The sequence below is a fragment of the Abrus precatorius genome, unplaced genomic scaffold (genome assembly GCF_003935025.1).
Source record: "Abrus precatorius isolate BTA unplaced genomic scaffold, Abrus_2018 Scaffold2, whole genome shotgun sequence".
Lineage (NCBI taxonomy): Eukaryota > Viridiplantae > Streptophyta > Magnoliopsida > Fabales > Fabaceae > Abrus > Abrus precatorius.
In genome coordinates, this window is record NW_020874362.1 from 37,630,168 (window position 1) to 37,655,709 (window position 25,542).

General features: G+C 34.7%; 5 protein-coding genes and 5 non-coding genes across 16 annotated transcripts; 7 read left to right on the plus strand and 3 right to left on the minus strand.

The window, feature by feature from the left end:
* Positions 1 to 635: 635 nt before the first annotated feature.
* On the minus strand, positions 636 to 4,497 carry LOC113859283 (glucan endo-1,3-beta-glucosidase 4). The gene is made up of 5 exons (XM_027492092.1): positions 4,404 to 4,497; positions 3,872 to 3,995; positions 2,489 to 3,736; positions 1,059 to 1,086; positions 636 to 957 (listed from the first exon to the last, which is right to left on the minus strand). The coding sequence occupies exons 2-5, from the start codon at positions 3,936 to 3,938 to the stop codon at positions 813 to 815; spliced, it is 1,488 nt and encodes a 495-aa protein (XP_027347893.1). The 5' UTR covers positions 3,939 to 3,995; positions 4,404 to 4,497; the 3' UTR covers positions 636 to 812.
* A 2,785-nt stretch (positions 4,498 to 7,282) lies between these two features.
* Positions 7,283 to 9,912, plus strand: LOC113859284 (60S ribosomal protein L32-1-like). The gene is made up of 3 exons (XM_027492093.1): positions 7,283 to 7,436; positions 9,261 to 9,442; positions 9,514 to 9,912. Exons 1-3 carry the CDS (start codon positions 7,347 to 7,349, stop codon positions 9,641 to 9,643), a joined length of 402 nt encoding a protein of 133 aa, XP_027347894.1. The 5' UTR covers positions 7,283 to 7,346; the 3' UTR covers positions 9,644 to 9,912.
* Positions 7,624 to 7,704, plus strand: LOC113860460. Its single transcript, XR_003503912.1, has one exon. It is a non-coding gene; the product is annotated as a small nucleolar RNA U31b (small nucleolar RNA).
* LOC113860462 lies at positions 7,821 to 7,904 on the plus strand. Its single transcript, XR_003503913.1, has one exon. It is a non-coding gene; the product is annotated as a small nucleolar RNA U31b (small nucleolar RNA).
* LOC113860464 lies at positions 8,027 to 8,108 on the plus strand. The gene has a single exon (XR_003503915.1). It is a non-coding gene; the product is annotated as a small nucleolar RNA U31b (small nucleolar RNA).
* On the plus strand, positions 8,232 to 8,308 carry LOC113860435. Its single transcript, XR_003503888.1, has one exon. It is a non-coding gene; the product is annotated as a small nucleolar RNA Z195/SNORD33/SNORD32 family (small nucleolar RNA).
* LOC113860436 lies at positions 8,765 to 8,848 on the plus strand. Its single transcript, XR_003503889.1, has one exon. It is a non-coding gene; the product is annotated as a small nucleolar RNA Z196/R39/R59 family (small nucleolar RNA).
* A 334-nt stretch (positions 9,913 to 10,246) lies between the features above and the next one.
* Positions 10,247 to 13,870, minus strand: LOC113859280. The gene is made up of 2 exons (XM_027492090.1): positions 12,095 to 13,870; positions 10,247 to 10,894 (listed from the first exon to the last, which is right to left on the minus strand). Exon 1 carries the CDS (start codon positions 13,815 to 13,817, stop codon positions 12,099 to 12,101), a length of 1,719 nt encoding a protein of 572 aa, XP_027347891.1. The 5' UTR covers positions 13,818 to 13,870; the 3' UTR covers positions 10,247 to 10,894; positions 12,095 to 12,098.
* A 544-nt stretch (positions 13,871 to 14,414) lies between these two features.
* Positions 14,415 to 18,828, minus strand: LOC113859281 (protochlorophyllide-dependent translocon component 52, chloroplastic). The gene is made up of 7 exons (XM_027492091.1): positions 18,136 to 18,828; positions 17,679 to 17,866; positions 17,080 to 17,165; positions 16,821 to 16,987; positions 16,540 to 16,728; positions 15,022 to 15,209; positions 14,415 to 14,830 (listed from the first exon to the last, which is right to left on the minus strand). The coding sequence occupies exons 1-7, from the start codon at positions 18,649 to 18,651 to the stop codon at positions 14,575 to 14,577; spliced, it is 1,590 nt and encodes a 529-aa protein (XP_027347892.1). The 5' UTR covers positions 18,652 to 18,828; the 3' UTR covers positions 14,415 to 14,574.
* A 1,377-nt stretch (positions 18,829 to 20,205) lies between these two features.
* On the plus strand, positions 20,206 to 25,511 carry LOC113857842. 7 transcript variants are annotated; one of them, XM_027490073.1, is made up of 8 exons: positions 20,206 to 20,860; positions 20,965 to 21,074; positions 21,238 to 21,417; positions 22,149 to 22,217; positions 22,309 to 22,508; positions 22,633 to 23,048; positions 24,106 to 24,290; positions 25,031 to 25,511. In XM_027490073.1, exons 2-8 carry the CDS (start codon positions 20,993 to 20,995, stop codon positions 25,396 to 25,398), a joined length of 1,500 nt encoding a protein of 499 aa, XP_027345874.1. In that variant the 5' UTR covers positions 20,206 to 20,860; positions 20,965 to 20,992; the 3' UTR covers positions 25,399 to 25,511. The 7 variants fall into 7 exon arrangements, with proteins under 7 accessions (XP_027345874.1, XP_027345873.1, XP_027345880.1 ...); XM_027490072.1 differs by having other exon boundaries at positions 20,206 to 20,791; XM_027490079.1 differs by having other exon boundaries at positions 20,206 to 20,539; positions 21,921 to 22,217.
* Positions 25,512 to 25,542: the final 31 nt, after the last annotated feature.

Here is a 25,542-nt window from a genome sequence, read left to right on the forward strand (position 1 = left end):
GTAACTGTGGAAGGCATTAAAGGTAGTTTGCGACTTTGTATGAAAACGAAAGACCAGAAACAACAGGAAGAGGGTAAAAGGAAGAATGAGAAAGAAGAAAGTCATATTAAATGGTAACATTTTGAGACTCAATTAACATTGAACGCCTTTAAAGGTGGATGCCCCGGTTGAGTGGGAAGATGAAGGCAACAACTACGATAAATTAGAGCAAAATTTCAGAGAAATAAAATAAATAAATGTCCCAAGCCCGAACTGAAATTTATACTAAATTCAGAAGACAAAAATATTATTTTTGAATAAAAACTCTTTCTCGTAAAGAAAAACCATTCTTGCATGGACTACGTTCTTACAGACACTTCAGGGTCCCACATAATAATATAAGCTATTAATAATTCGTTGGGCTCATGCTAATTATTCTTAAAGTTCAAATATATCCGCCTTCATTCTTGGTAGTTCGAATAAATTGTATGTAAATTTAAATAACAATAAGCTTAAGAAACCGGTGGATAGGAAAAAGGCTATTCTAATTTTTATTTTATTTTTTTCAATCCAAACAGAGGTCAGAGAAGGTAAAAACGATACAAAGGCATCATTACTTCAAGGCTCTGTATACGGTTTGTCTCCTCCAGCTAAAGCACTAAATTAAGCTACCACCTATCTTAAGAGAGATAAATTAGGATGACCCCAAAATGCACAGGATGGGACATATCTGTGAAGAATAAAATGGACCAAAGAAAAGTTGGAATCGACATCGATGAAAACTACATGACACGAATCATTGAATAGCAAATTAAAGTGCATCGACCTTTTGGTCATAACACTACCAGAGTCAAAAATACCCCAAATGCAGACATCAAAAACTTAAGGCACACTTGCAGGTTCAAACTTGCACCAAAGGGGCTTGAAGGTCCAAGTGCCGTAGGAGGTAAACTCAATTCACCAGTGCTCGAGTTAGAACTGTTGTCAAAATATTCCGTAACCAGTTAAGAATTTTTGAAAAGTAACAATTAATTCTAAGTCTAATAACTCGAGGATGTATTAAGATTAAGATTCTATACCTTCCGGCAAATATACAGGATGAATAACCTGCAATAAAGTACACAGAATTAATTGGTTAAGTAACTTCGACAAACCCTCAACAAAAGGAAACATTTCGGCAATAAAAACCATTGAATGGAATACAAACCCAGACTAGTACTAGTACGATGCTACTTGAAAGTGTCCACCACTAGTTTCTCAGTTACGCAATCCAAGTTTTATCAGTTTCAGGTTGTAGTAAGATATTAATGGTAGCCTAGTTAGTTGGGCTCACGAAGTTTCAATAGGTCTTATATCTGGGACCTGAGGATCACAAATACTACCATTGCCAAAACCAAAGATCTGAAACTCTATAAAAAAATCAAAGAGGTGAGTGGTCTGAACACCAAGCCTTACGGGTAAGAAACCAGCCCCAATGTCAGATTTAAGGGGAAACATCAATACTAATACACTAATACTGCTACTGACCCAAGACCTAGGCTCTGAGGCATTTCTATAGACCATGTTAATACATAATTGAAGTGCAATACACTGACATTATCACTCCAACTCACTATTATCAAGAAATGGAACTGGATCCAGTGATAATTTTGCATTACTTTATGATCAAAGAAATAAAAAGCTAATGGAAGACAGGACCTGTACTTTTAAGTAAGGTCACTAAAATTCATGTGATGGGGCAATGATGGTAACTAAATTCAATTTGCACTGTACAAACCTACAGCTTTACACATTCATACGAAGATTCAAAGATTATTTATATAACAGGGTGAAATTTACAAAATCACATAGAAAATCCCACATTTTTTGCAAGTAATCTGTGCAAAGCACTTTATATAGCAAGTACTTTACAAAACCCCAATTAAAAGTAGTTTTTCCATATAATGAATTAGACATATTTAAAGCTATGCCATTAACCCATCAAACAAAAAGATATAGAATGTAACTAATAACATTTTTATTAAACAGGATCTTCAGGTTCAAATCAAAACAAAGTGCAACTGTTTTCTTTCCCTGCTAACATGACGAATAGAGACATGGCACCAACAATAGACTTCAGAATCCATAATTTTATCATCCAGTCATGTTTTGAAGAAGGGAAGGTATGCCCTAGTACTAATTTAACCTTCAGTAAAGGTATACGCATGAAATTTGAAAATCACACTGGTATCTGCCTATGACTTGAATAGTTATTATAACCCAATGGCTTTCTTGGACCATTGGTCCTTCAAATAGAGACAGCAACCAGTGAATTTAAAATCTATGATTTACTCCCTAGGGCTGTTTTTAAAAAGGAAGAGGTGTCATCAAATTCCTACAACTGTTAGAAAGTGTGCAATCAGCACATAAAAGAGGTTTATATATGTGAGTAAATATCCAGAGAACTAACAAGAATACCATACCAGAAGATCTGAGTTAAAAATAGAAATAAGAAGTCATATAAACTTACTAGGATCCTTGATAGTAGTTGTAGCAGTACCATCAAAGTCACAAGTTCCACCACTAGTATGCTTTTTTTGATAATAATCATTATAAGCATAAGAAGCATGGCTTTTCAGATTATTGGGGAGATAGCATGGCTGCCCTTGTTGAATTGCAGCACAGTTTGCTCCGCCTTGTCCACAAGCCCAGCTCAGGCCAGCTTGCAGCTTATCAGTGTCTGCTCCATCTTTAGCCACACAAAAAACTCCTGAGGAATTTCCAGTAATCTGACCAGAAGCACTAAAACTCAAAGGATAAACAGTACTTCCATTAGTATAAAAGATGCCCCAATTTTTTTCTGATATAGGACCATTCCTCTTGTCTTCATTAAACAATTCATATATGTATGAATTAATGCCTATGTTTGGTTGACTAGGAGGACCAGAATCATTGAGGACCCGCTGAATCATATTATTATTGTATGTCTCGGCATTTTCTACAGTAGCATCAGGTTCATTTGCCCCTCCAAACCATGGCCAGCCCGTTTCTGTGACAACAATGGGTATGTTGTTGAAATTTAAGGCTTCTATGGAGTAATAGGTAGCATCCAACATAGCATCAAACATACTGTTATAATGAAATAGAGTGTTTGGGTCAACAATTTGCTTCACTGAAGGAAGAGGTCGGAAAAGAGCATATTCAATGGGGAAAATGCCATCTCCTTTAGTGTATCCATAATAAGGGTAGGCATTTAACATGTAGGAGGAATTGGTGTTCTTCAAAAACTGAAGGAGTTGGTAGATAGTAGAGTTCCACGAAGAGTTAAAGGTAGCAGTGGAAGGAGGAAAGGGCCTAGGGATAATATCCATAGACTGGGGAGTTGAAACTTTGACCCGGAAGTTAAGGTTTGCAGCAACCAGGGCTTTGTGAAGAGAATTCATGGCAGGAACCAGAACAGGGGCAACATTTGGGATTGTGGAAAGAACCTCGCTGCCAACTGCTATTGCAGTAATATTGGTGGATGGCACATAAGCAACAACATTTTTATTAATCCAGGCAGCAGCTGCAGATGGAGATTCTCCAATCCTCAGTACCTCCTCATTAGTGACACCAACAATTACTTCAATACTGGAGTTTGAAAGGGCTTGCAGTAAGTGCGCATTTGCATCATACAAACGCACATGAGTAATTTGATTAGATTTTAGAATAGCAACCACATTTGAAGCAGATGGCATATCAGAAACATCAGTGCCAATATTTACCCCCACAAATGCACCTACAAGTTCAACAATTTGACCCAGCATCAACTCAAAAAATATAATAGACGTTCAATTAGTAACTGCAAAAGTAGGAAGAACAACGACATAGCAGACTGTTGAGATAGACAAAAATAAACAGAGTTACAAATTACCAAATGTAGTGGTTAGCATAGCAATAGTGAGCAACAGAACACTCGCAAGGCATCTTTCAAGCTTCATCACATCCAATATGACCTCAGTGAGCAAGTACAGCCCAGCAAAGCCTCAGCTACCAAACTTTGGCAATAAAAAAAAATCACATTTTGAGCAACTCAAATTACCAAAATAATAATAATAATTAAAAATGTCCGGCAGTCGGTTGAAAAATAATAATAGATGTAGAATCTTCCATGCATTTATGTGCCCTAATATGAAATGGACATAGACGAAATCAAATGCAGTAAGAACATGGTTATCGTGGGAAATTAAAATAACTGTACTACAAGTATTTATGAAGCATTGGATTTGGGAGGAACCAAATAAGTAAAAGAGTTAATATATATTTCTTAAAATGGAAAAGAGAGAGATTCTTTAATTAGAAATGCATAAGGGAGAATGGGAGGCATAACCTAACCTGAACCTCACTGCGAGTGGCAAACAAAGAAACGCGAAGTAAAGAGTAAATGGGTAGTAAGGAGTGCATACTTTGATCTAAACAATGAACAGTGTGAGTGTTGGTGTTGAGTAGCTAAGTAGAAACCCAGAAGCGAAGATGATGAATTGAAGGCGTAGTTATTACTATCAGAAGCAGAAGGAGCAGTGAGTTGGCGAATGGCGAAAGGGAGAGTGAAGAGACCACAATGCTAAGTCCCACTCACTTTAAAGTTATTACATTCCGACAATAGCACATCTACATCCTTGCCGTTTGCTTTGCCCTATCCTACCCCTTTCACGTTTTTAAATATTTCATTTTAGCATTTATTTTATTTTATTTTTTAATTGATTTTTTTAATCTTTATTTTCTTATAAATTTTATTTTTAGTTCTTAACAATAATTTAATTTATTAAAATATTTTCATGTATCAATTTTTTATTTGACCATGTCAATATTAAAAGTTAAAAATAAAAAATTATAAAAAAATAAAAACTGAAATAAAAAAATTATTTAAATGACCTAAAACTAAAAATTCATTAAAATACGATGACTGAAAATATATTTAAATTTTTAAAATATTTTGCATTAGAAGAAAACATTTTCTTGATCTGGAGTAATATTTTACATGTGATCAAAAAATGTTATTAAAAAATCATACTTTTTATGTCAAGTAGTGCTTTTAAAATCAGTATAAAGAAATGGCATATAGTAGACAAAATAAGCAAAAGACCAACAAAAGGACATTGACGAAAAACAAACAAAATTGCAAAAGGTTAAGTTGTAAATTGAAGAAAAAAAATATGAAATAAAAATATTCGTGACTTATAGATGGGAAAACAATATATTAGAATCAGAATGTCGTAGCAGTGACTTAAAATGTTAATTATGCTATAATTAATTAAAATAATTTAATATTAGTTAAAGAAAATAAATATGTTTTTAAATGAACATGTGTAAAAAATAAAATAAAATGCTAGTTTAATTAATATAAAAGTTTAAAAAATCGTAAAATTTTATAAATGTGTAATTATTAAAATAAAACATGTTTTACTGTCAAAAAGAAAATTTGCTAATTATATATGATGAGTTACCTAAAGTTGTATTCAGATGAAGTAACTAAAAAATGTAAATTACATCGTTTAAAATTTGATTATTATGAAATATTTTGTTTAGGTAAAATAATTGAATTTCTTTTATTTTAGATTTTTTTTGGATAAAGTAGTTAAATTACTTACATTCTTTAAAAAATATTATTGCTACATTTGATAAGATTGATTAAAAATATGAAATTAAAAATATAAATTAATTATAATTAAATAAAAACTTGAATGAAACAAAAAATAAATGAAAAAAAATATTTTTTCGTTATTTGTTATAATTTATATATTTTTTATTTTAGTATATTAAAAAAATCTACTAAAATTCTTAACTTCTTTGTTAAATTATATATCAAAACAAGAAAATTTAACCTATGAAATTAAAAAAAAAAATAATAATTACTCACTTGAAGCATTTTATCAAACACAAGTTTGAATCAATTAAATATTGGTTCTATCATCGATGAATAAAAACTAGAGCACAGAGCATATATTGTAGAATAAGAGAATTGAAAAAGATAACTTAGCCTTTTCACATTGAAATTGATAAGGCAAGGCTTCTTCCTCCTTAGTTCGCTCTGTATATGTAGTTTATTCTCCTCACATGTAGTGAGTACCTTTGTTTGTAAAGTGTATCTAACTTTCTTTCTTTGTCGAGCTTCTATGGTTGCTAACCTTCCTATGCTCAGAAAGAGAGATTGAAAGAAGGTTGGATATGATATTAAGATCAGTTCTATTAAGCATGCTCGAGTAACCTCACCATATGGACCTCTAACTATTTATTTATTTTTTCTAAGCATCATTTTAGCAATGTTGTGATTTTTTGTTTTTATTTTTTATTTTTCTTGAAACTTAATATTATCGTGATGTAGCAAAGAACTTTCAAAAGAAAGGCCCGTTACAAAAAGAAGAGTCAATAGGAAAAAATGATGTGACCCATATTCACTGGATTAAAGGCTTGCTACTTCACTTTGATTTAAGTCTTGAAAAATGTATTTCATAAATACTTTAGTTAGATTCATATTTCAATGGGTTTAAAAGCACAAACTTATTTCAATGGGTTATAAAAATGTATTAATATGAACTAATTCCAAACTTTGTTTTAATTCATAAGATTTCATTTGTTCACTCCTACTTAAATCTTCTCTTTTATTTTTTTTCTCTTTCTTCTTACACTTTAAAAGTGATGATGAGATAGAAGTTACTTTTTGCAAGCTATGTTTTTCTTTTTATACTACTTATGTCAATTAAAATTTTTATAACTTATATTTCTAAATCATCATGATCTTCAACATTAATATCTCTCTTAAACAATCATGTAATGCAAAATAACTTAAGCTTAGCTCCTTATTTTTTATAACAGTGACTCTATTAAAACACTTCCTTCGATCAATAACGAAGTAGATGCCAATATTAAGGTATCCATATCCACAGATAACTGTACACACAAAATTAACAAAATATTATTCTATTTTTAAAACTTAAATAGTTTATTTTAATTATTCTATTTTATTATTTAATAAATATTCACAGACATCCATAAATACCTACGGATGATAGTAATCCGTTTTAAATAAGGCAGTCACATGAAAAAAAGGGAAATTTTTTTTTACTGAATATTTATGAACAAAAAGAAGGGAAGAGCGAGAGATTGAAAGAGAAAACTAACACCGAAGTTGAGATGGTAATTGCGAAAAAAAAGTAGGAAAGCAAACAGAAAAAAGCGGATGTTTTGATTAGTTGGGCTCTTCTATAGTCCGCATTAGGCCCAACCCCAATTTGACATTTTATGTGAAAAAAACCCTAGAATAGACGTTAATGAATAGAAAACCCTAGACGCAGCGCTTATATATACTACTCTAATCCCAACCTCTTCATCAAGTTAGTTCAGCGAAAATGGCTGTGCCCTTACTCTCGAAGAAGATCGTGAAGAAGAGGGTCAAGAAGTTTAAGAGGCCTCAGAGCGGCCGCAAGATATCCGTCAAGGTATATCTTATACTGATTATTCGATATACACTCTTTCTTAGTTGATTTTATTCGGAAAAAGTAGGGCCATGTTGTTTGAGCAAGTGATTTTGTGGTATTACCCTGATGTTTAATTGCATCGTAAAGTTGTCATTTTTTTTAAAGATTGTTAGCATTCATTTCATCATATTGTAGCGGTGCTTATAATGGACATGATGATAGTGTTTGTCGCCCCAGTCTTAATTTGCACTACAAGGTGTAAGATGGTGATTGACATTTTATCTGATCCTGCTATTTTGAATTTTTGGTTCGGTATTTATTGTAACTTGTAATATATTTTTCCTTGTTTTTTATTTTTCTCACGATTCCCTTTTTGATATTTCAGTTGATGTTTTCGTTCCAATGGGATATGAGGATACGTTTTTGACACCCAGTCTTACTATGATACTATCTGTTTTTATAGGTGGTGAAAGATCGACTATCTGATCCCATATTATATATCACAATTGTCTGTTTTGTACGGTTGGAAGTGTTTTTTCAATAATCGTTTCAATTGGGTCTTTTGTTTGCTAGGGTTTCTTTCTTTTGGTTTTTGTTTTAATTTGTGAATGGGATTTGATGACAAGTTTTTTTTGACACCCAGTCTTACTTGCTCCGTTGGTGCATTCTGGTGAAATAATAACTGTCTGATCCCTTTTTCTGGGATTTTTCTTTCATCTACTTCGTCACTTTGATTTTTCGTTTTACCATTTAACTCAACCTGCTAGTGTTTTTTTAATAATTCCCCCCTAATATATGTTTTTGTTATGAAATGCAAAGAGATATGATGATCTTTATCCATCAATTCTGCAATAGAATGATGATTTCAAACATGCACTACCATCTGATCTCTTGCTTTTTTTTCTTATATTATTGTTGAATGTTAATTACCAATTGTCTCCGACTAAATTGTGATTATTAACCTAAAGTTATTGTATTTTTGTGGAGTTAGCAATTATAGGTTCTTATTTTGTTAAATGTTTCGTTTTGGTGGTTGTATTGTGCTTCAATGTAACCGTGTGTAATTGCCCATGGTATCTGATGTCCAGAGTTTGGACTTTTGTGTTCTTGTAGCTGGACATTTCGTTTGAAGGGCATACATAGATTTTATACAGGTCTTGCGACACAGCTGGCTTTCTTCAATTCAAGCCTTCTGTTACTATTTCCCTGTTTACATCATGAATGGTAGATATTAGTTCACGGTTTTTTGTTTGAAATAAAGATTATTGTTCATGTTAAGAACCCTTTTAAATCTAATATAATGTTGACCTTAATTACTTTTTTTTTTTACTAATTGAAAATTGTCTGCTCGCAATCTGTGATGACATTTCTGTAATATTCTGATTGAATGTGATTATTATCCTTCAAATCACCATCTTTCGGCTGAGATTGCAGATAAAGGTTGTTATTTTTAATGAAATTATTATCTTGGCGTGTACAAACTACTACTACTTTTTGCCCATGGTATCTGATGTCCTGAATTATTGTGTAGTAACTGGACATTTCGTTTTAAGGGCATATATTGATTTCAAACAGATCTTGCGACATAGCTGGCTTACTTTCAACATAAGCCTTCTGTTACTATTTGCCTGTTTACATCTTGAACTGTACGTCTTACATCATAATCCTTTTTTTTTTTTTTATTATGAAAGGAATACGAAAATTTAGTAGTTTTTTGGCGGTTCCGGTAATTCTAGTTCTTAGTTACCTTGTTGATATTTTGATTGTAGAATGGGTTGCTTTTCTTCTAACCTGATCTTATTGTTTTAAATTGAGTTCTTAATTCACGTTAAATATATTCTACAGCCAAGCTGGCGCAGACCAAAGGGTATAGATTCTCGTGTTAGGAGAAAGTTCAAAGGATGTGCTTTGATGCCAAACATTGGTTACGGTTCAGACAAAAAGACTCGCCACTATCTCCCAAATGGTTTCAAAAAATTTGTGGTTCACAATGCGAAAGAATTAGAATTGCTCATGATGCACAACAGGTAGGAATTTCGGCCCAAATTGATTTGTGAATTTTACTGCTTCATTTTCTTATGAACTGTCTTTATTTTAGGACATACTGCGCTGAGATTGCACATAATGTATCCACAAGAAAGAGAAAGGAAATTGTCGAGAGAGCTGCCCAACTTGATGTAGTTGTAACAAACAAAACAGCCAGACTACGCAGCCAGGAGGATGAATAATCTGATTGACTGTGGATGTTAGTCAAGTCACCCGCGTTTGTAGTAATGCTATTAGGTCTTGATAATTTTTATTTATTTAGTGGCAAATTGTAGCATGATATACTATTTTACTATGCTATTGATTTTTGTAACCTGCTGTCTGAATGTAGTTGGGGTTTTGGCGATGGACCATGTTCCAGATAATAGCCTGTTCAAAGAATATTCTTTTGTAACTAGTTGTCATTGGCTTGTCTCAATGTTCAGGAGTAATACGGAGATTACGTTTTTTGTAATTTAAACCAAAATAAGGAAAACAGATGTTTTCTCAAATCAACTACAAACTACATTTGAACAGCGTATGATTTAGGGACTGAAACGTCGATATGATTGGGCAGGAAAATAAGATAAAAAGACCAGGGTAAGAAATCTTATTTTATGTTTAATCAATGAGACATGCTTATTATATCTTAATAAATAAACCGAATTTTAAGAACGGATTGTAGAGACTAATTTTTATCACTTAAACACATTTTATGAGATTGTTTGGAACTATTATTCTTCTAAGATTACATAATTCAAAAGCGTATTCTTCTAAGATAACATGAGAAATTGTTATATCATATGATTAAATAACACCTTTATTGACGATGATTTAATTATATCGTTTGTTACAATCAATTGTATTAAGACATCTACAATTAAAAAATAAATTAGGAATTTTTTATATAAAGAAGTAAAAAATTGAAGTGTTAGTTAAGCAATTTGGCTTATTAAATGAAACCGCTAAATTGTTTGGAGCTATTGTTCATATATTTCCATGAGAGGACTCACCAACCGTTCAAGCACGATTAAAGACCTGCCACCCGTTACTGTTCTAACTTGATTAAGACGTGACACCCATTTATTTTTGGTCCTTTTGATGATCCATTTGTATGCTTTTGATGCGAGTGTTGCACCGGCTTAACTATGTTTGGCAGTATAGCACTGTATGGTCCCGCCGACGTGGATTTGTCACACGAACACCACGTATGCTGTGAAGTTTGGGTACACAATTTTAAACATCACATCTGGGGGCTTCTTGGTGACACAAGAACAGACGAACAACACGTTGAAACAGGAAACAAGATTTACAGTTTGGATAGTTTGACGAAGATCTGAACGAAGGTTTCCTCCACTAGGAATACAGTCATGTCCGAAGGGTGCGGAGGACCTTCCTTTAAGCAGGAGGAAATGTTGTAGTGTCCTGTTTGTTCCATTGCAAAGTATCTAAATCTGCGTGAATTTATAAGAATGATAGGAAAGGTAAATTCCAGTTAACTGAACCTGTGGCAGAACATATAATTGTTTCCTATTCGGGACGGGACCTATGTATTCACAGAAGTAAACACAAAGATGAAGTATACAGCACTATACAATCAGATGATCAAATGCCTTTCCAGGAGGAAAAATAAAATTGCATCAATCCGGCCAACTTGGTTAGGGCTGTCAAAGATTTGGGTAGAGGTCAAAGGTTCAAGTAGTGCTAAAGACCTTTTGTATTACAAAAACTACAAAAGCCTGCATCAATAAACTTTTTCTCATTTTAGAAGTGTTTTAAACTGGGAATTAGAAAGAAAGGAAAATTTGGCCAGAAAATCAATTGTTGGGTGCCATGTTTTGCTATTCCATTCAAAACAATTTCCATTTCTGCAGAAACATAAACTAGTGGACAACAAACTCTCATGCCACCCATCAGAAAGAGCCATTTGTAGTAATTTTTGTTTTCAATAGAAGAGACGTTTGAGGTGTTGACAAGTCGTGCGAAGGCAAGGAAAGAAAAATACACATCAATCTACGGTTCACCTACATTGTCTTAAATTAAAATCCATCCTCTAGATAATAATGAATACAAAGGAGTATCATTAATGGATGGCGGCATGGAGATAGGGGTCCACCGGAAAATGGCAACTTGTGGCTGCTAAAAAGAACAGTTATTCCAAAGATACAAATACAGAAATGATGCAGATACATATAGATGATGTTAGAGTTGGGGGGCAAAAAAAAAAAAATAGGGCTATGCAGAGCTTGTAGCATTTTGAAGTAAAAAGTTTGGTTTGAGGATTCATCAGGGTATAAGTTTCTATTTAAAGAAGAGATAATCTGATAATGTGAGCATTTATTGTGTATATGTGAATTTTCATTTGATTTTAGTCATTCTAGGAAGAAATATTAAAATGAGAAATGTGAGACAGAGAGAATGAGAGTCAGGATTTGGCAGCTTGAGTCAATGAATAAGAGGAGAGAAAGGAATTCTGTAGTATGTATACAAAATCATGATAATCAACATAAATCATCAATACAATACAAGAACAAGAACAAGCAAGTACAGCAATAGGCTCAAATTTAACCCAGTGGCATGAATCTGAAACTGAATCGAAAAGCATTGCCTGATTGTATATATTCTGAATAGGCATCAAAATCAGTAGTGCCAACCTGATCAACATGTATTAACTCCATCCTTGCAATCTTTAGTCAAATTATAGAATGTTTCCACCCGCGTCTTTCCACGGTAAAAGACCTCTGTATCCACTGCAACTCTCATGTACCCATCAAACTCAACAGGCTTTCCGTTATTGAGAAGGCTCGTCTCGTTGAACCACTCACTCGTATTTCCCCACAGTTCCTTGTAATCATCAAGCAAATGGACCTTGTAATTTGACCTCAATTTATCAAAGTAATTATAATAAGGCTCATTGGTGGCAATATACAAATTTCTCCAAGGCTGAACCATCCCTTTAAGCTTCTCAAGAAGCGCATCTGGCGACGTATCGGAATCCAAATGAGGCCACAGCTCCTTGTTTTGAGCTTTCTCTCCCCGAACGACATGGACTGCATCAAAATCCCAGTCCAACCTTCCACTGATCTCAGTAACAATATTCATCAACCTCTTAGATTTCCACAAAGCATGCCAAGGCCTCTGAATATACTTTGCAGCCTCACCTTCACAAACCCTGTACCAATAATTCTCAGGCTCGGGGGCATCAAACTGCCTCCATATGATAGTGCTCTTATCCTTCTTAAGCTGCATTGGAGTGACCTTGTGTGTGACAACCTTCCTAACAGGAATCTTCTTCTTCTTGACATGGGTCTTGTCCCATTTCTTCCAATCTGTCAAGAACTCACCTTCCTCCACAATGGAAGCCACCTCCTTCAAATGCTCGAAATCGAAATAGTACCTAAAATCCTTTCCTTCCTCATCCTTGTTACTAGGATTATAAGTTGCAGCCAAGCAAACACTCAAATCCATAACAAAAGTCCTATTCAAATACATAGCCTCACCCAACCCACACAAGAAACTCCACAGATAATGATTCATCCCCTTGCAATAATCCCCACCACGCGAGTAATACAAATACCTCCCATTCCTAAAATTACTCTCCGATCCCAAACTCGGAATCGTGTCATTGATCTCATCATCACGGTTCGCAACCCGTGGCGGCAAGGTTCTCCCCTTGCCGGTGCCGATTCGGGTCACATTGCGGCGTGCATTGGCGCCGGAGTGCCAGCCGCCGGCGTGAACCACCTTGTACCTGCAATCATTGGTGAATCCGATCCTAAATCGTCGAAAATCGCGGTACTTGCGCCAGGACTTCTCCCTCTTGTTGCGGAAGCGCCACGCGACGTCGCACTCGCCGGGGACAGAGCCGTTCACCGGCGGCTGGTAGTCGAAGAAGGCGATGGACTTGAAAACGCGGAGATTGAACCTCTGAACGGCGATGAGGACGCGAGGGTCGGAGCAATTTAGGGTTCCGAGGCAGACAGAGGAGGGAGAGGAAAGGGGCGGGGTGGAATTAGCGATTCGTTCCTCGGATTTCTCGATGATGGCTTCAGTGACGGCGGGGGAAGCGGAGGCGAGCGGCGGAGGGAAGGGGAGAGGAGCGTCCTGCGGCGAAGGGGAGAGGTCTTCGCCGGTTTTGAGAATGGAGGAGTCGATTCGAAACGTTGCGTTTTGGGATTGGGTGAAGAGGTTAGTGAGTGCTGGGGTGGACTCTAGCCATGGGTCTGGTGGTTGGTATGTTATTGCTATTACTGTGAATATTAGAACTGAGAAAACGAAGAGTGAGAAACAGAGGTTGCTTATGAGTTTGATTATGTTTTGCGCTATGGGTTCTGTTCTGCTATTGCTGCTACTGCCTGTGTTGTTTGAGTCCTTCATTTTTCGATTTGGATCTGAATCTCAATGCGATGAAACCAGCGTATGAGAACCTTTCTGTGGTGTGTGTTTGTCACACAAAGAGGTTGGCCGTGATGGCGACGGCGGATCTGAATCTCATGCCAAGTCACTCACTCTCTGTTTCTTATCTCTCTTCACTCCTTCCTTCACTGCTCTGCTCTCAAATGTTACCCCTCTTTTTCTTTTAAAAACTTGCTTTTAAATTTTAAGTACATAAATAAATGTATTTTTTTATATTTAGAATTCTTTTTTATTAAAAAATCTACCAATTTTCAGAATAAAAAAGTTGGCGTAACATTGAGTTTAGGAATTGATTTTATGGCTACCGTTGTGAACTTTGGCCTCCGTCGTCTTTGACGTCGAGTGGCATCCAACTAATTTACAGGTGTGTATCTGTTGTGTTGCGTAACTAACTATTTTTCTTAACATTTACATTAAAATATTAAAAAAATATGTTACAAAACTCTTCATTTAGTGGCTAAAAATTATATAAAAATTAAATTTTCTTATTTTAAGTGTTATTTTATAAAATCAAATTAAATTTAAGCTTTTTAATCCAACTCGTTAAACTTTGTTACTCGTAATTACTCTAACTTAATATAAAATTAAGGATGATAATTATTCTACGTATAAAAATTCTCTCTTGATTTATGAGGCACAGTGAAATGCTACCTCAGTAGCTTTGTTCTTGAAGATAGATAGATACAGCTGAGGAAATGAAGAAGTATGGAAAAAGAATTCAGCGGAAGGCATGGTCGTAGTCATGATAACGGAAGTTTCTGTATATGAAATGAGCTAACAAGCGAGACAATGCAAATGATAGCACTGCAAAGGCAACCATTGAATTTCTTGTTACTGCTGACACTGCACCCTGCTTCATTGTGGCAACGATCCCAATTGAAGCCACAGATATGATCTGCAGCATTACTTCAACCACATTCAGACTCTTATAAGCAAAATTGCAGCTCTGGCAATTCATCACGTGGGACCAGTACCTGTTCAAGATAATAAATCAAAGACTATATAAGTAATAGGATATAAAGTCTAAATTAAATAAGGCCTTTTAGACAATTAAGTCATTTAAGCTTTAGGTTAATCATTCTACTTCACTCTAACAGTTAGAACAAGGGACAAACGTTTACCTTAGACCCTAAACTCAAAACAAGTGCGGTCTTATGTGAGTTACCTGTCCATAAGCTGTTCTCTTGGAGATGTTGGAGGAAGAGCCCCACTATATTTGCCTCTCCAGTCAACTTTACTGCCTGCATATTTCTTTAACCACTTTCTATAACCAATCACAAGTGCATCTGACTTTGTTGGCACAAAACACGCTTTTTGCCAATTGTTTTGACCAACATCCATTAGTTTATGTTCCTATCAAAATAATTTAATACCCAAATATGAGGAATCGAATTCAATTGTTTTCTAGGGACTAATTACTTTTCTATGTAAACACCAAATTTGAGAAAATAAAAAAGGCCATAAGAAAAGAGGAAGAAGATATACTAGAACTTAGTTGTTAATTTAAAACATAATTTAGTAAGACCCATCATTGTTATGTATTGTTCACCATTCTAAGAGATATTCGATCATAAAAGCTGAACCATGGGTGGACTTGTACAGCAGTAGATTGTGTTAAGGACAGGAAAATATGGGTGTGCAGCTTACATTTAACCTAAAATGTCCATCTGTTCACCCAAGGTAAAGAAAAATTGGTTTGACACTAATCAAGTTAGAATATAAATTCTCATCGAGTCTAATTCATGAAGCTGACTGAAACATGGGTAACCAATCTGTCATTAAAAAGAAGCCAGCATAAAGAATTCATCACAAAAATCTAGAGAAAGAGATTTCCCACTCCACAAATCCAAGGATAAAGCCCACCTGGCAACTACTACGTATAGTAGTAACAACCATTTGCAGTGAAAAAATCATCAACTAATATTTTGATCAGAAATTTCATTTTAAAGGGCCTTATAAGTTAATTACGACAAAGACAAGTTGGACAATTTAATCCTTTGAAAAATAGGATAGTCATTGAATTTGATAGTGTTATTATGTAATAATAAGATCAAATATTTTTCTTTTATTGCTCTTTACGATTGCAATAGAAGGAGATGTAAATCATAGGATTCATGGATGGATGAAATGGAGAAATACTCAGAATTATTTGCGATGAGAAAGGTAGTATTCATACTTAAAGGTAAATTTTACCACACAAATATACTAAAAAAGGATGGACGGCAAAAAACCAACAAGAGAATAAACTCAATGTAACAAAAATGAGAATGTTGTGCTGGATGAGTCTACATATTAGACAGGATAACACCTATTACAAAACAGATGGTAGAACTGAGCTCTAGGTGGTTTGAGCAAGAGTGAAGACCTGGGGAACCCGAATAAGGAGAGTATATAAGATGGAGGGTACCCTAATAGCAAGAGGCAGAGGGAAACCGAGACAGTTATAGGTGAAATATTTAAAAAGAATGTAAAAGTGAATACTTTGTCGATAAACATAACTTTAACATTGTTGTTGTTGGCTTGTTGCTCTATATGATAGCAGAATCGCCTAAATGTGTCAGCTTGGTAGTTATAGGAGAGTATTCAGTAGAACTTATGATAATCTGATTGAAGAGGAAAGTTTACACCTATGGAACCAATTAGTCAATAGAATAAATAATTTATAAATTATAACCAGAATTACCTCAACATGAAGAAGATATAAATCTGAATCTAGAATCAGGTTTTGTCTCACATGAAACATCCATCGAGGCACAATTTTGTCAATCCACAGTCCAAAGTTTCTTGGGAAACACCATATCAATCTGCTGTTACCAGGACTAACCGGAACACAAACAAAGATTAAAGCAAATTTCTTCTGAACCGATGATTTCTGCATTAAGTTTAACACACATTATGCAACACCCTTAAAAAATTGCCTCGTATTGTTTCTAACCTGAAGAGCATATCCACTGAACATTTTACCTGAGTTTCAGCAGATGAGGCAGGTAGATCTGGATTAGAATATGCATAAAAAATGCATGGTGGCATAAATTTACTTTTGCTCCAACCCTGATTTGCTGTAAAACCATTAATATCTAACCTTTCAACTATTAATTCAAGTGGCCTTCCCCCTTCTCTATCAGCTTTCACTGTTAAGTTAATTAAGCTCAACATATGTAAGTGTCATATACAAAGTAAATAGAAATTTACTGAAGTTAGAAGATTTATCTTATATGCCTGCCTTTTGGTTGCTGAGTGGGCATTAGTCCATAATGTGCATAAGGAACATGTGCAGGGTCCATAAGGTTTTCTATCAGTACTTCATACCTGAAATTGCATATTCATTTTGTTAGAAAGATATACCAAGTGGGGAATATGGTTTTCACCCCCTAGCTTCAAATAATTTCTTTTTCTTGCATTCATTTTGTTACAAAATTCATTTAAAAGAAGAAAGGGAGAAAAAAGCTTATCTGGATATGCATAATGTAATGCTTGTGTTTTCATCGTCCAGAATCAGCTAAAATAATTATGAGGACATTTGGAGGAACTTATGGATATAGCTTATCACTTTCATAAGCTTCTTGGTATAATTTATTAAAATAAACTCTTTTCAACTTATTTTAATTAGTTTTATGATCAAATTTATGCCATTAGCTCTTATATGATAAGAGCTTATTGATTAAGTGTTAATTTATGCCAAATGCACCCTATGTCAATTACCAATTACAAAAAAGAAATCACATTACAGGTGCTTCAGGTAAAAGAAAGTGAAGCCACATACAAATGTGTAGTTCTACAACACAGGAAATAGTGTTATACGTTCTAGTCTTAAAACCATACCCATAAGGAATGTCTCTGTTTCCCATTAATCTAGTAAACGATGGATCATCTAGTTCTGGTATGAATGGTGGTTTTTTTCTTGTAGTAATATCTTTGTATTGAGGATCAGTACTTGGCCAGAACCACAATATATCATTCTGAACAACACTTGGGTAAGCAGCTACACATGCTCTTTTGGACGTATGAACCTGCACATTTTTTTTTTCAGAAAAAAATAATGGGCATCATATTGTCCAATTGGTATGAATATTAATCTAGAATATAGAGCATTTTAGGCCAAGAGAAAGATAAGACTGCAAAATTTGGAAGAATCAATCTACTGCTACGCTTCTATATCCACAGTTCTGGTTGGTTGCACAAGGGATCACAAAACAATTAGAAGACACTTAGTTGATGGAATTTAACAATTTGTAAACTACATAACAGCAATATACAAATCATGATCAAAAGCAATTACCGGAGGGCCTTCAGGGGGTGCCTGAGGAATGAGCTTGCATTCTCCTGATCCATTAAAACACCAACCATGGTACACACACTGCAACCTGCCCCATTGATCAATTCTTCCTTCAGACAAGGGTGCTAATCTATGTGGACATGCATCATCAAAAACCTGCCAAGCACCCTCATTTCTATCCCACCACACAACCACATCAAGCCCCATCACCCTCTTCCCATGTGGTTTCCTCTTATCAAGGTCACAAAGTGGCATCAGTGGATACCACTGAGAATACCAGTCAAATTTCTCTGCATTGGATTCACCTTCAGCTTCAGCCTCAGGTGGGTTAATGGGTTCTGTCAATGGAGAAGGTGATAAGGCAGTGAAAAGCTTGGTTTTTGAATTGTTTCTGAGAGCTGATGGGATTGGTGAATTCACGTGGGTGCTCAAGAACGTTGATTTTCTATGTGGGGTTGGTGTTTCAGGTGCTATTGGGATATGAAGGGAACCAACAGAAAAAGCCACCACAGCTTCCATGTTCCTTTCTGCAAGCCAAAGGAACAAGACTAACAACAAGTTAAATACTCAACGGTTCAACTGAAAAACTATGAGGCTCATGTTTTATGCGGTGACGAAATTTTGAGGCTCACGTCAATTCTAGTGTGAGGGGAAGTACGTGTTGTTGCAACATGACCATAACGTGATTTTGGCATTGTTTTATTTCGAAGAACTTAACAGTTACAGTACCTTATCGCTTTGGGGCCTTTGATGAATTATCACAAATCCACGTGGGTGATCAAGAGCATAGAGTTCTGAGTGGACAAGAACAAACGAAGGATCAGAATCAATCACTTAATGCTCCTACTATTGGTAAAAAATCTACTGTTTAACTCTGATTTTTATATTTTCAAGGTGGCACTTAATTTTAATTATTAGTTCTCTCTCAATTTGAAGCACCTGCCATTTAAGTTACACAATTTTAAGGAAATTCTTAATTATATTTATTATTATAATAAGATGACTTTTTTTTTACTAACGTTTTCTCATTAAAAGTGTTACCTTTTGCAAATTATATTAATAATTAATAATTTTTAAATGATAAATTATAATTTTCATAGTAAGTGACGGATAATTTAAAATAAAATATAAGATAAAATAAACTTCATTTTTTACGCCAAAATAAACTTCATTATAATCATAACATTTATTAGTAAAATTTGCGTAATTTTATTTAATAGTAATTTTTATTTTAGGGTTTTAATATTTTAGACCAATCAGAGTCAAATTAAATAAAACGATTTAAGGAAAGAAAGTTCTTTTGGTATTTTTTAACAAAACTTGAACTTAAAACTTTGCAGCTAATTTGGGATGATAGTTAGTTTTAAGTATTAAAATACTTAAAATGCAAATTTAATTTCCAATTTGTTTATGTTATATAGTTTTCAAATTTTTATATTAAACTTTAAATATAGACTACACAAATCACTCAATACTTAATTGCAATTGTCCCACGGTAAGATTGACTGTAGCGTAAAAAAGAGTAATGATAAGTAACTGAAATAACTGTAAGGAGATAGATAATAGACAGCAACTATTAGTTGTTATACAAATGTTCAACAGAAACTTGATAAAGTATATGGACTTGTCCTCCGGCGACTGCGAACGGTGGGTCTCCGATGCGGCGGCGGAGCTCCCAAAGTGCTGTTGCGGAGGTAGCATAAGGGCAAGTGTTCTGTTTCCTAGTTGTATTGTTCGATATGAAACATAGCATTCTGATCCTCGGAACAAACGATGATGAAGGGTCAGTTCAAAAATCATTCTTTTGGACAAAAACAAGTGACCCATTTTTTTGTTTGCAAACAAAGTTTATCTTTATTTGAGCCCATGAACTTATTCCAGTCAATCATTCAAGGCCCATTCTTTATTCTTTTCATGCCTTCAATATTTTTTATTCGCACCCCCATAATTTTTTTTGTTATTTTTAAAAAATTAGTTCTAAAAGTAATTTGTAATATTTTTGAAATAAATTAAGTTCAAAATTTTAATTCCGGAAAACTTATTCAAAATTATTTAAAAATAAACTGGAAATTAAAATTTTAGAAAAGAGAAATGATGTAAAAAGAAATTGCTTAAATCTTACCCTCTTATTTTGGGCCTCAAAAGCTGATAAAATAAAACAGGAGATTCTGAAACTTCCATGATCCTATGATTGGCATGAATGAGTATCGAGGAGAAAACAAAAGATAGAGGGAGATCTGTTTCAGTTTGAAACTTGAATCTCTCTTGAAGTTGAGCTTCACTGCTTTACATAAAAATCTTCTTTTGTTGTGGGAATCAAACACAACATTACAATTTACACATAATACGTAGATCCATTCCTTTTTGTCACTGTCAACAGAACCATCCCTTCATTCACCACCGCCAGGTATCAACTTCTTCTCTTCTCGCTTTCCATTCCTTCATTCACAATTTACTCCTGATAGTGATGCACCATCTCATTGCTTGGTGCTTACGTGCATATGCACCCCCTTCACCGACACCATCCTCTTCATAACACTAATCTTAATCTCCATTTGGCTCTTGCCCTCTTCTCTTTTTCTCTTTCCATCTCTCTCTTTTATCTCAAAGTTTTCGTTTTTAATTTATTCTGATTGAATCTGTTCAGGGACTTTATGGGGTAATTAGTTGCAATATGGATCAGTTTCCTTTTTTTTTGTTCGCCCTCAACTTAACGGTTGATAATTGTGTGTGCATCTTTTCTGATTCTGAGTCCCATGGGTTATGCCAAAAATGACAATTTTTTTCCTGTTTTCCTTTTTTTTTTTTTTTATGTTTTATACAATGGGGCAGTAATGATAACTTGAAGAGAGAAGCAGATATGGACAGTGATCTTCAAAAGTCTATATCTCTACGCCTAAATCGTAGAGGAGACAGAAGTAATCAAAGTCCTCATGCTAAAGGTGAGGAAGGATTGTTATCATTTATCAACTGTTTTGGTTTTTAAACCCGTTGAGATTCTCTTTTCTTTATGGTTAGTTTCTTCTTTACTAGATGATGTGACAGTGAAGGAAATAATTAGTTTGGCTTTGGCAGAAAAACTAAAATTGTTTTTTGGAGATGCAGATTTTGAGGTGGGCTTATTTTCTTCAGGGAGGGTACCCCAAGATTACCCCATGAAGATTGTTTGGAAGAAAGGGTTCGTTCAATTGGTTCTTGTGGCAGGGATCTTGTGGATGCTATTAATTCTTATGGCATTGTTGTTCCATATATGGTCTTGTCAAACTTCTGTCTCCTTTTTATCAGGTTTGAAAATTTTAATGCATTTGGTTACTTCTTTTTCTTGGGAATCTTCTCAAGTTCATATCTTGTTGATAAGTCTTCTAAATTCTCATAACTTAAACTCTTTGTCTAACTATCTATTCTTAGTGTGATATTTTGGGAATTGGGGTAAAAGGAAATAAATAACATCACCTTGTATTCTAGCTTGATCTTTGTAGCTGCACTATGCCTGTAGATTTTAGTTGTTTGGTATTAGAAAACCAACAGGTAAAGAAAGTTTCTTGCCATTCATAGATGATGACCTTTGCCTGTGGAATTAGAAGGTAAGGAACTCTCTAATTTCTAGTTGAAAATACGATTAATATAAGATGTCAAGACACAGTAAATTGAATTTTGTGCAATGTTTTATTGTTATTTTTTGCTCACTTTTTGATGGATGAGAGGGATCATTTGTCAAGGGAAGTAGGATTTTGTTATATACTTTCTCTGACTTGTCTTATATTTTATCTATATTCGTTTACTTGAAGCAAACTTTGGAAATACAAATATCTACAATCAATTGGTGAATTTAGATGCAAATTTGCCTAGGAAGCTAGAATGATCACTTGATGGGAGGTTTTGTTAGGTTATTAAGAGGCATGCTTCAAGGAAAGGTTGCACAATATAAAGATTTTTTGTCTTTTATTTTCTTCACCAAAATTGTCAACATTATGTCATCATTTCTGAAAATATAGCATTTTCTGCTTGACATGCAGCTATGTGTAACAAAGATAGCAAGGTTTACACCATGTTAGACACGATGGGACTTGTATCAAAACCTCACAGTAAGATTTTGATGGTTTTGCCTCCATCCATTCTTTTTGGACTTCACCAAACAAAATAGCTGTCTGATATGGTGCTACCTGTTTTCATTAGGATGTTCAATTCCTCTTGCCAATGACCCTGATAAAATAGTTGTCCCAACTGGAAGAACTACCGATGAAATTGTCAAAAATATATCTTATGTTATGGAAGATGAGGTTCCACAAAATGGATCTAAGTCATCTCCTCTGTTTGGAGGCCATCAAAGTTGGAAACAGAGGGAGGAAAGTTTCAAACTAAATTCAAATATGAAGGTAAATTGATTACCACAATTTGATCAAGTTCATTTTAATTACAGTTTCTTCACAATTTTTTAAAATTATGTTTTCTTTTGGCACAATTAATGAGTCATGTTATCCCATGTGGTCCACCTGTCAGGTGCATTGTGGATTTATCCCAGGTGGTGGTGCTGAAATGGATCCTGTAGACATCATATATGTCAAGAGATGCAAATTTGTTGTTGCATCTGGCATTTTTGATGGTTATGATCTACCTCATGAACCATCAAATATAAGCCTTCGCTCAACAAAGCTTTTTTGCTTTCTCATGGTGGTGGATGAGGTATCTCTGAAATTCATGAGGGAAAATGGTACTGTGAAAGAAGACAATGATGGTGGAAAATGGGTGGGAATTTGGCGACTTGTTCTTCTTAAGTATCCACCTTATGATGAACCAAGAAGGAATGGGAAGGTTCCCAAAATTTTAACCCACAGGTTGTTCCCTCAAGCACAGTATAGTATATGGATTGATGGTAAAATGGAGCTGATAGTTGATCCATTGCTTATCCTTGAGAGGTACTTATATCTGTTTAAATAATTTATTTTTTTTCTGATAGCATCAACGTTTTAAATCTATTTCTCTAGATATATATTTAAATTGCCATCCTTTTGTTTCTTGAGAGAGCTTAGAAGATTAAGGTGGGAAAAAGGCATGTTATTTTGAAGTAGACACTTTTCATTTGCTTATCAGTTACTTACACAATAAACATTGCGGGGCACAATGTTTTAAAGGGCTGAATTTATTGGATGCCTTTGTGTTCCCCCATGTTTCTATTACATAGGCTTTAAATATTTACAATCATGAAGTTGATGCATTATAGAAGCAAAATATTAGTTTGATAGGGACTTGCTCGTCACATGCATGTGGATTTTCTTTGGGATAACTATTGATTGAATCACAATATTGGATTTTCTATGCTGTCCCTTGTGATTTAGTTTGATGCTGATTGCTGAGGCTCCCTCTCCTCACCTCATGAAAAATAAAAAATGCTACTTGATTGAAACTGATAAAACTAATGCTTTCTAGCAGATAGCTTTTTTCTTTATTCCTGGAGTTAGTTGCATTTATTTGCACTTGACACTTCGATCCCCTGCTTTGTACAATGGTGTTTCTAATTCCTTTTGAAAAGACTAATTCACAGATAACTTTGAATGAGCATTTCTATTTCAACCAACAGGAGAAACAACACTGAACTTTTGGTAAAGATCTACCCGTTGAAATTCTTGTTAGTAGCTTACTAACTGCATCTGCATAGTCACAGAACTGCTGACCATGAATGTGGAAGCTTTTCTGTTTTTCATGTAGGATGAAATAGGATTTTCCATTATGAATACATCAACCCCACAAGATGCCAACGATATATCTTGTGTTTTTTTTTTTTTATTAATGTTAAAGCGTCTTTATTGAGAGTAAAATATGCTTTTTTGGATGAGAGATTTTCCCTCTGGATTCCTAGTATACTAGGTTTTAAAGCTTGAAACTGGGACCCGTATTTACAAATTCTGTTCAGTTGGGATCTTGATGATGATATTGTGATGACTGCAACTTTATAAGATTATCTTAACTATGCAGATACCTGTGGCGAGGGAAGCATACATTTGCCATTGCTCAACATAAGCATCACCGTAGTATATATGAGGAGGCTGATGCAAACAAGAGACGGAAGCGATATGCTCGACCCCTCATTGACCTCCACATGAAAATTTACTATTATGAGGGAATGAAGCCATGGAATTCAAATAAAAAAACTATCAGTGGTAAGACAGGAAATGAGAATTTCCAGTTTTGTATTTTATTTCTGCATTTGATTTCAACAATTTTGGTATGTCCATGACAGTCTGAGTTCGTAGATATTAAATCTCAGGGTATTTGCACTTGAGCCGTGGTAAATCTGTCAAAATTATCACAAACAAGTACAACTGTGAACTTAAATCCTCATGAAAAATCGTACTTGAGGTAGATGGAAATAAACAGCCTTTTTTGGAAGCCAGGAAATTTTCGTATGCTACATTCTTTTATTTCAGTGAGCAGTAGCACTAGGAAGAAATGGATAGAACACTCCCTTTTGCCCTCTTCTAGTCATTGAGAACCGAAGGTGCAGGATCATTTTTTGATGTTGAATTGATGAGGGTTAAGCCAATCTTATCCCTACCTTTGATAGCTTTAAGCTTTTATCCCTACCTTGCCAAGATTGATAGAACACCAAGATGGAAACAACCAGAGCAGAGGCTTCTAGACACACTCTTCTATAGCTGATGCACCTCCGTGGAGAATTCCTGCCCAATGTTTAACCAAAAATATAATAAATGGTCACACTGAAAAAACCATATGAATATATGATTATCTATATTTATCTGTCAACTTCAGTTGATCTATATGGTGTGCAAATGTCAATGGTCTATGTAGGCTTGCACTAGGGAACTGCTTGTGAAGTATCTGTTGTACACAATAATGCTTGGCAATGTGATATTGTTAACACTAACATATGATATTTCAGATGTGCCAGAGGGAGCCATTATCATTCGTGAACATACTGCGACAAATAATTTATTTAGCTGCTTGTGGTTCAATGAGGTTCACCTCTTCACGCCCAGAGATCAACTGAGTTTTGGTTATGTTGCATACAGATTAGGGGAGTCATTTAAATTCTTCATGTTTCCTAACTGTGAATACAATTCACTGTTTGTGTTGCACCCCCACACAAGAGAGCACTCTTCTCCCATAGAATGGGTTAAACAGTTGGATCAACTTCAGAATAGCAATCTAAAAGAAAGTAGGGGAGGATTAGGCTTGTTTACCCCTTATCCAGGGGATCTTGATTCTGTTGTGCTGCCAAATGTAACAAGAACATCTAAAGCAGGCTGACATTTTTGTTTATTGTTTAACATATTCATTGTGTTATGTATTTATTTATTTTTACATGGATCGCTTCATGTTGATTTTCCTTAATCTTAATGAAAGTAAAGATAAAGGTCTTCCAAGTTTATCGAGTTTCAAAACCGTACTCTT

Coding starts and splice junctions, on each gene's coding strand:
- LOC113859283 (XM_027492092.1), bottom strand. CDS start 3,938: ATGAAGCTTGAAAGATGCCTTGCGAGTGTTCTGTTGCTCACTATTGCT. Junction 3,737..3,871: donor TATGCTAACCACTACATTTG/GTAATTTGTAAC, acceptor TTGAACTTGTAG/GTGCATTTGTGGGGGTAAAT. Junction 1,087..2,488: donor AACTACTATCAAGGATCCTA/GTAAGTTTATAT, acceptor ACTTTATTGCAG/GTTATTCATCCTGTATATTT.
- LOC113859284 (XM_027492093.1), top strand. CDS start 7,347: ATGGCTGTGCCCTTACTCTCGAAGAAGATCGTGAAGAAGAGGGTCAAG. Junction 7,437..9,260: donor GCCGCAAGATATCCGTCAAG/GTATATCTTATA, acceptor TATATTCTACAG/CCAAGCTGGCGCAGACCAAA. Junction 9,443..9,513: donor TTGCTCATGATGCACAACAG/GTAGGAATTTCG, acceptor TCTTTATTTTAG/GACATACTGCGCTGAGATTG.
- LOC113859280 (XM_027492090.1), bottom strand. CDS start 13,817: ATGAAGGACTCAAACAACACAGGCAGTAGCAGCAATAGCAGAACAGAA.
- LOC113859281 (XM_027492091.1), bottom strand. CDS start 18,651: ATGGAAGCTGTGGTGGCTTTTTCTGTTGGTTCCCTTCATATCCCAATA. Junction 16,988..17,079: donor GCCCACTCAGCAACCAAAAG/GCAGGCATATAA, acceptor TTAACTTAACAG/TGAAAGCTGATAGAGAAGGG. Junction 14,831..15,021: donor AGAGAACAGCTTATGGACAG/GTAACTCACATA, acceptor TATCTTGAACAG/GTACTGGTCCCACGTGATGA.
- LOC113857842 (XM_027490072.1), top strand. Junction 21,075..21,237: donor TCAAAGTCCTCATGCTAAAG/GTGAGGAAGGAT, acceptor TTGGAGATGCAG/ATTTTGAGGTGGGCTTATTT. Junction 23,049..24,105: donor CCATTGCTTATCCTTGAGAG/GTACTTATATCT, acceptor TTAACTATGCAG/ATACCTGTGGCGAGGGAAGC.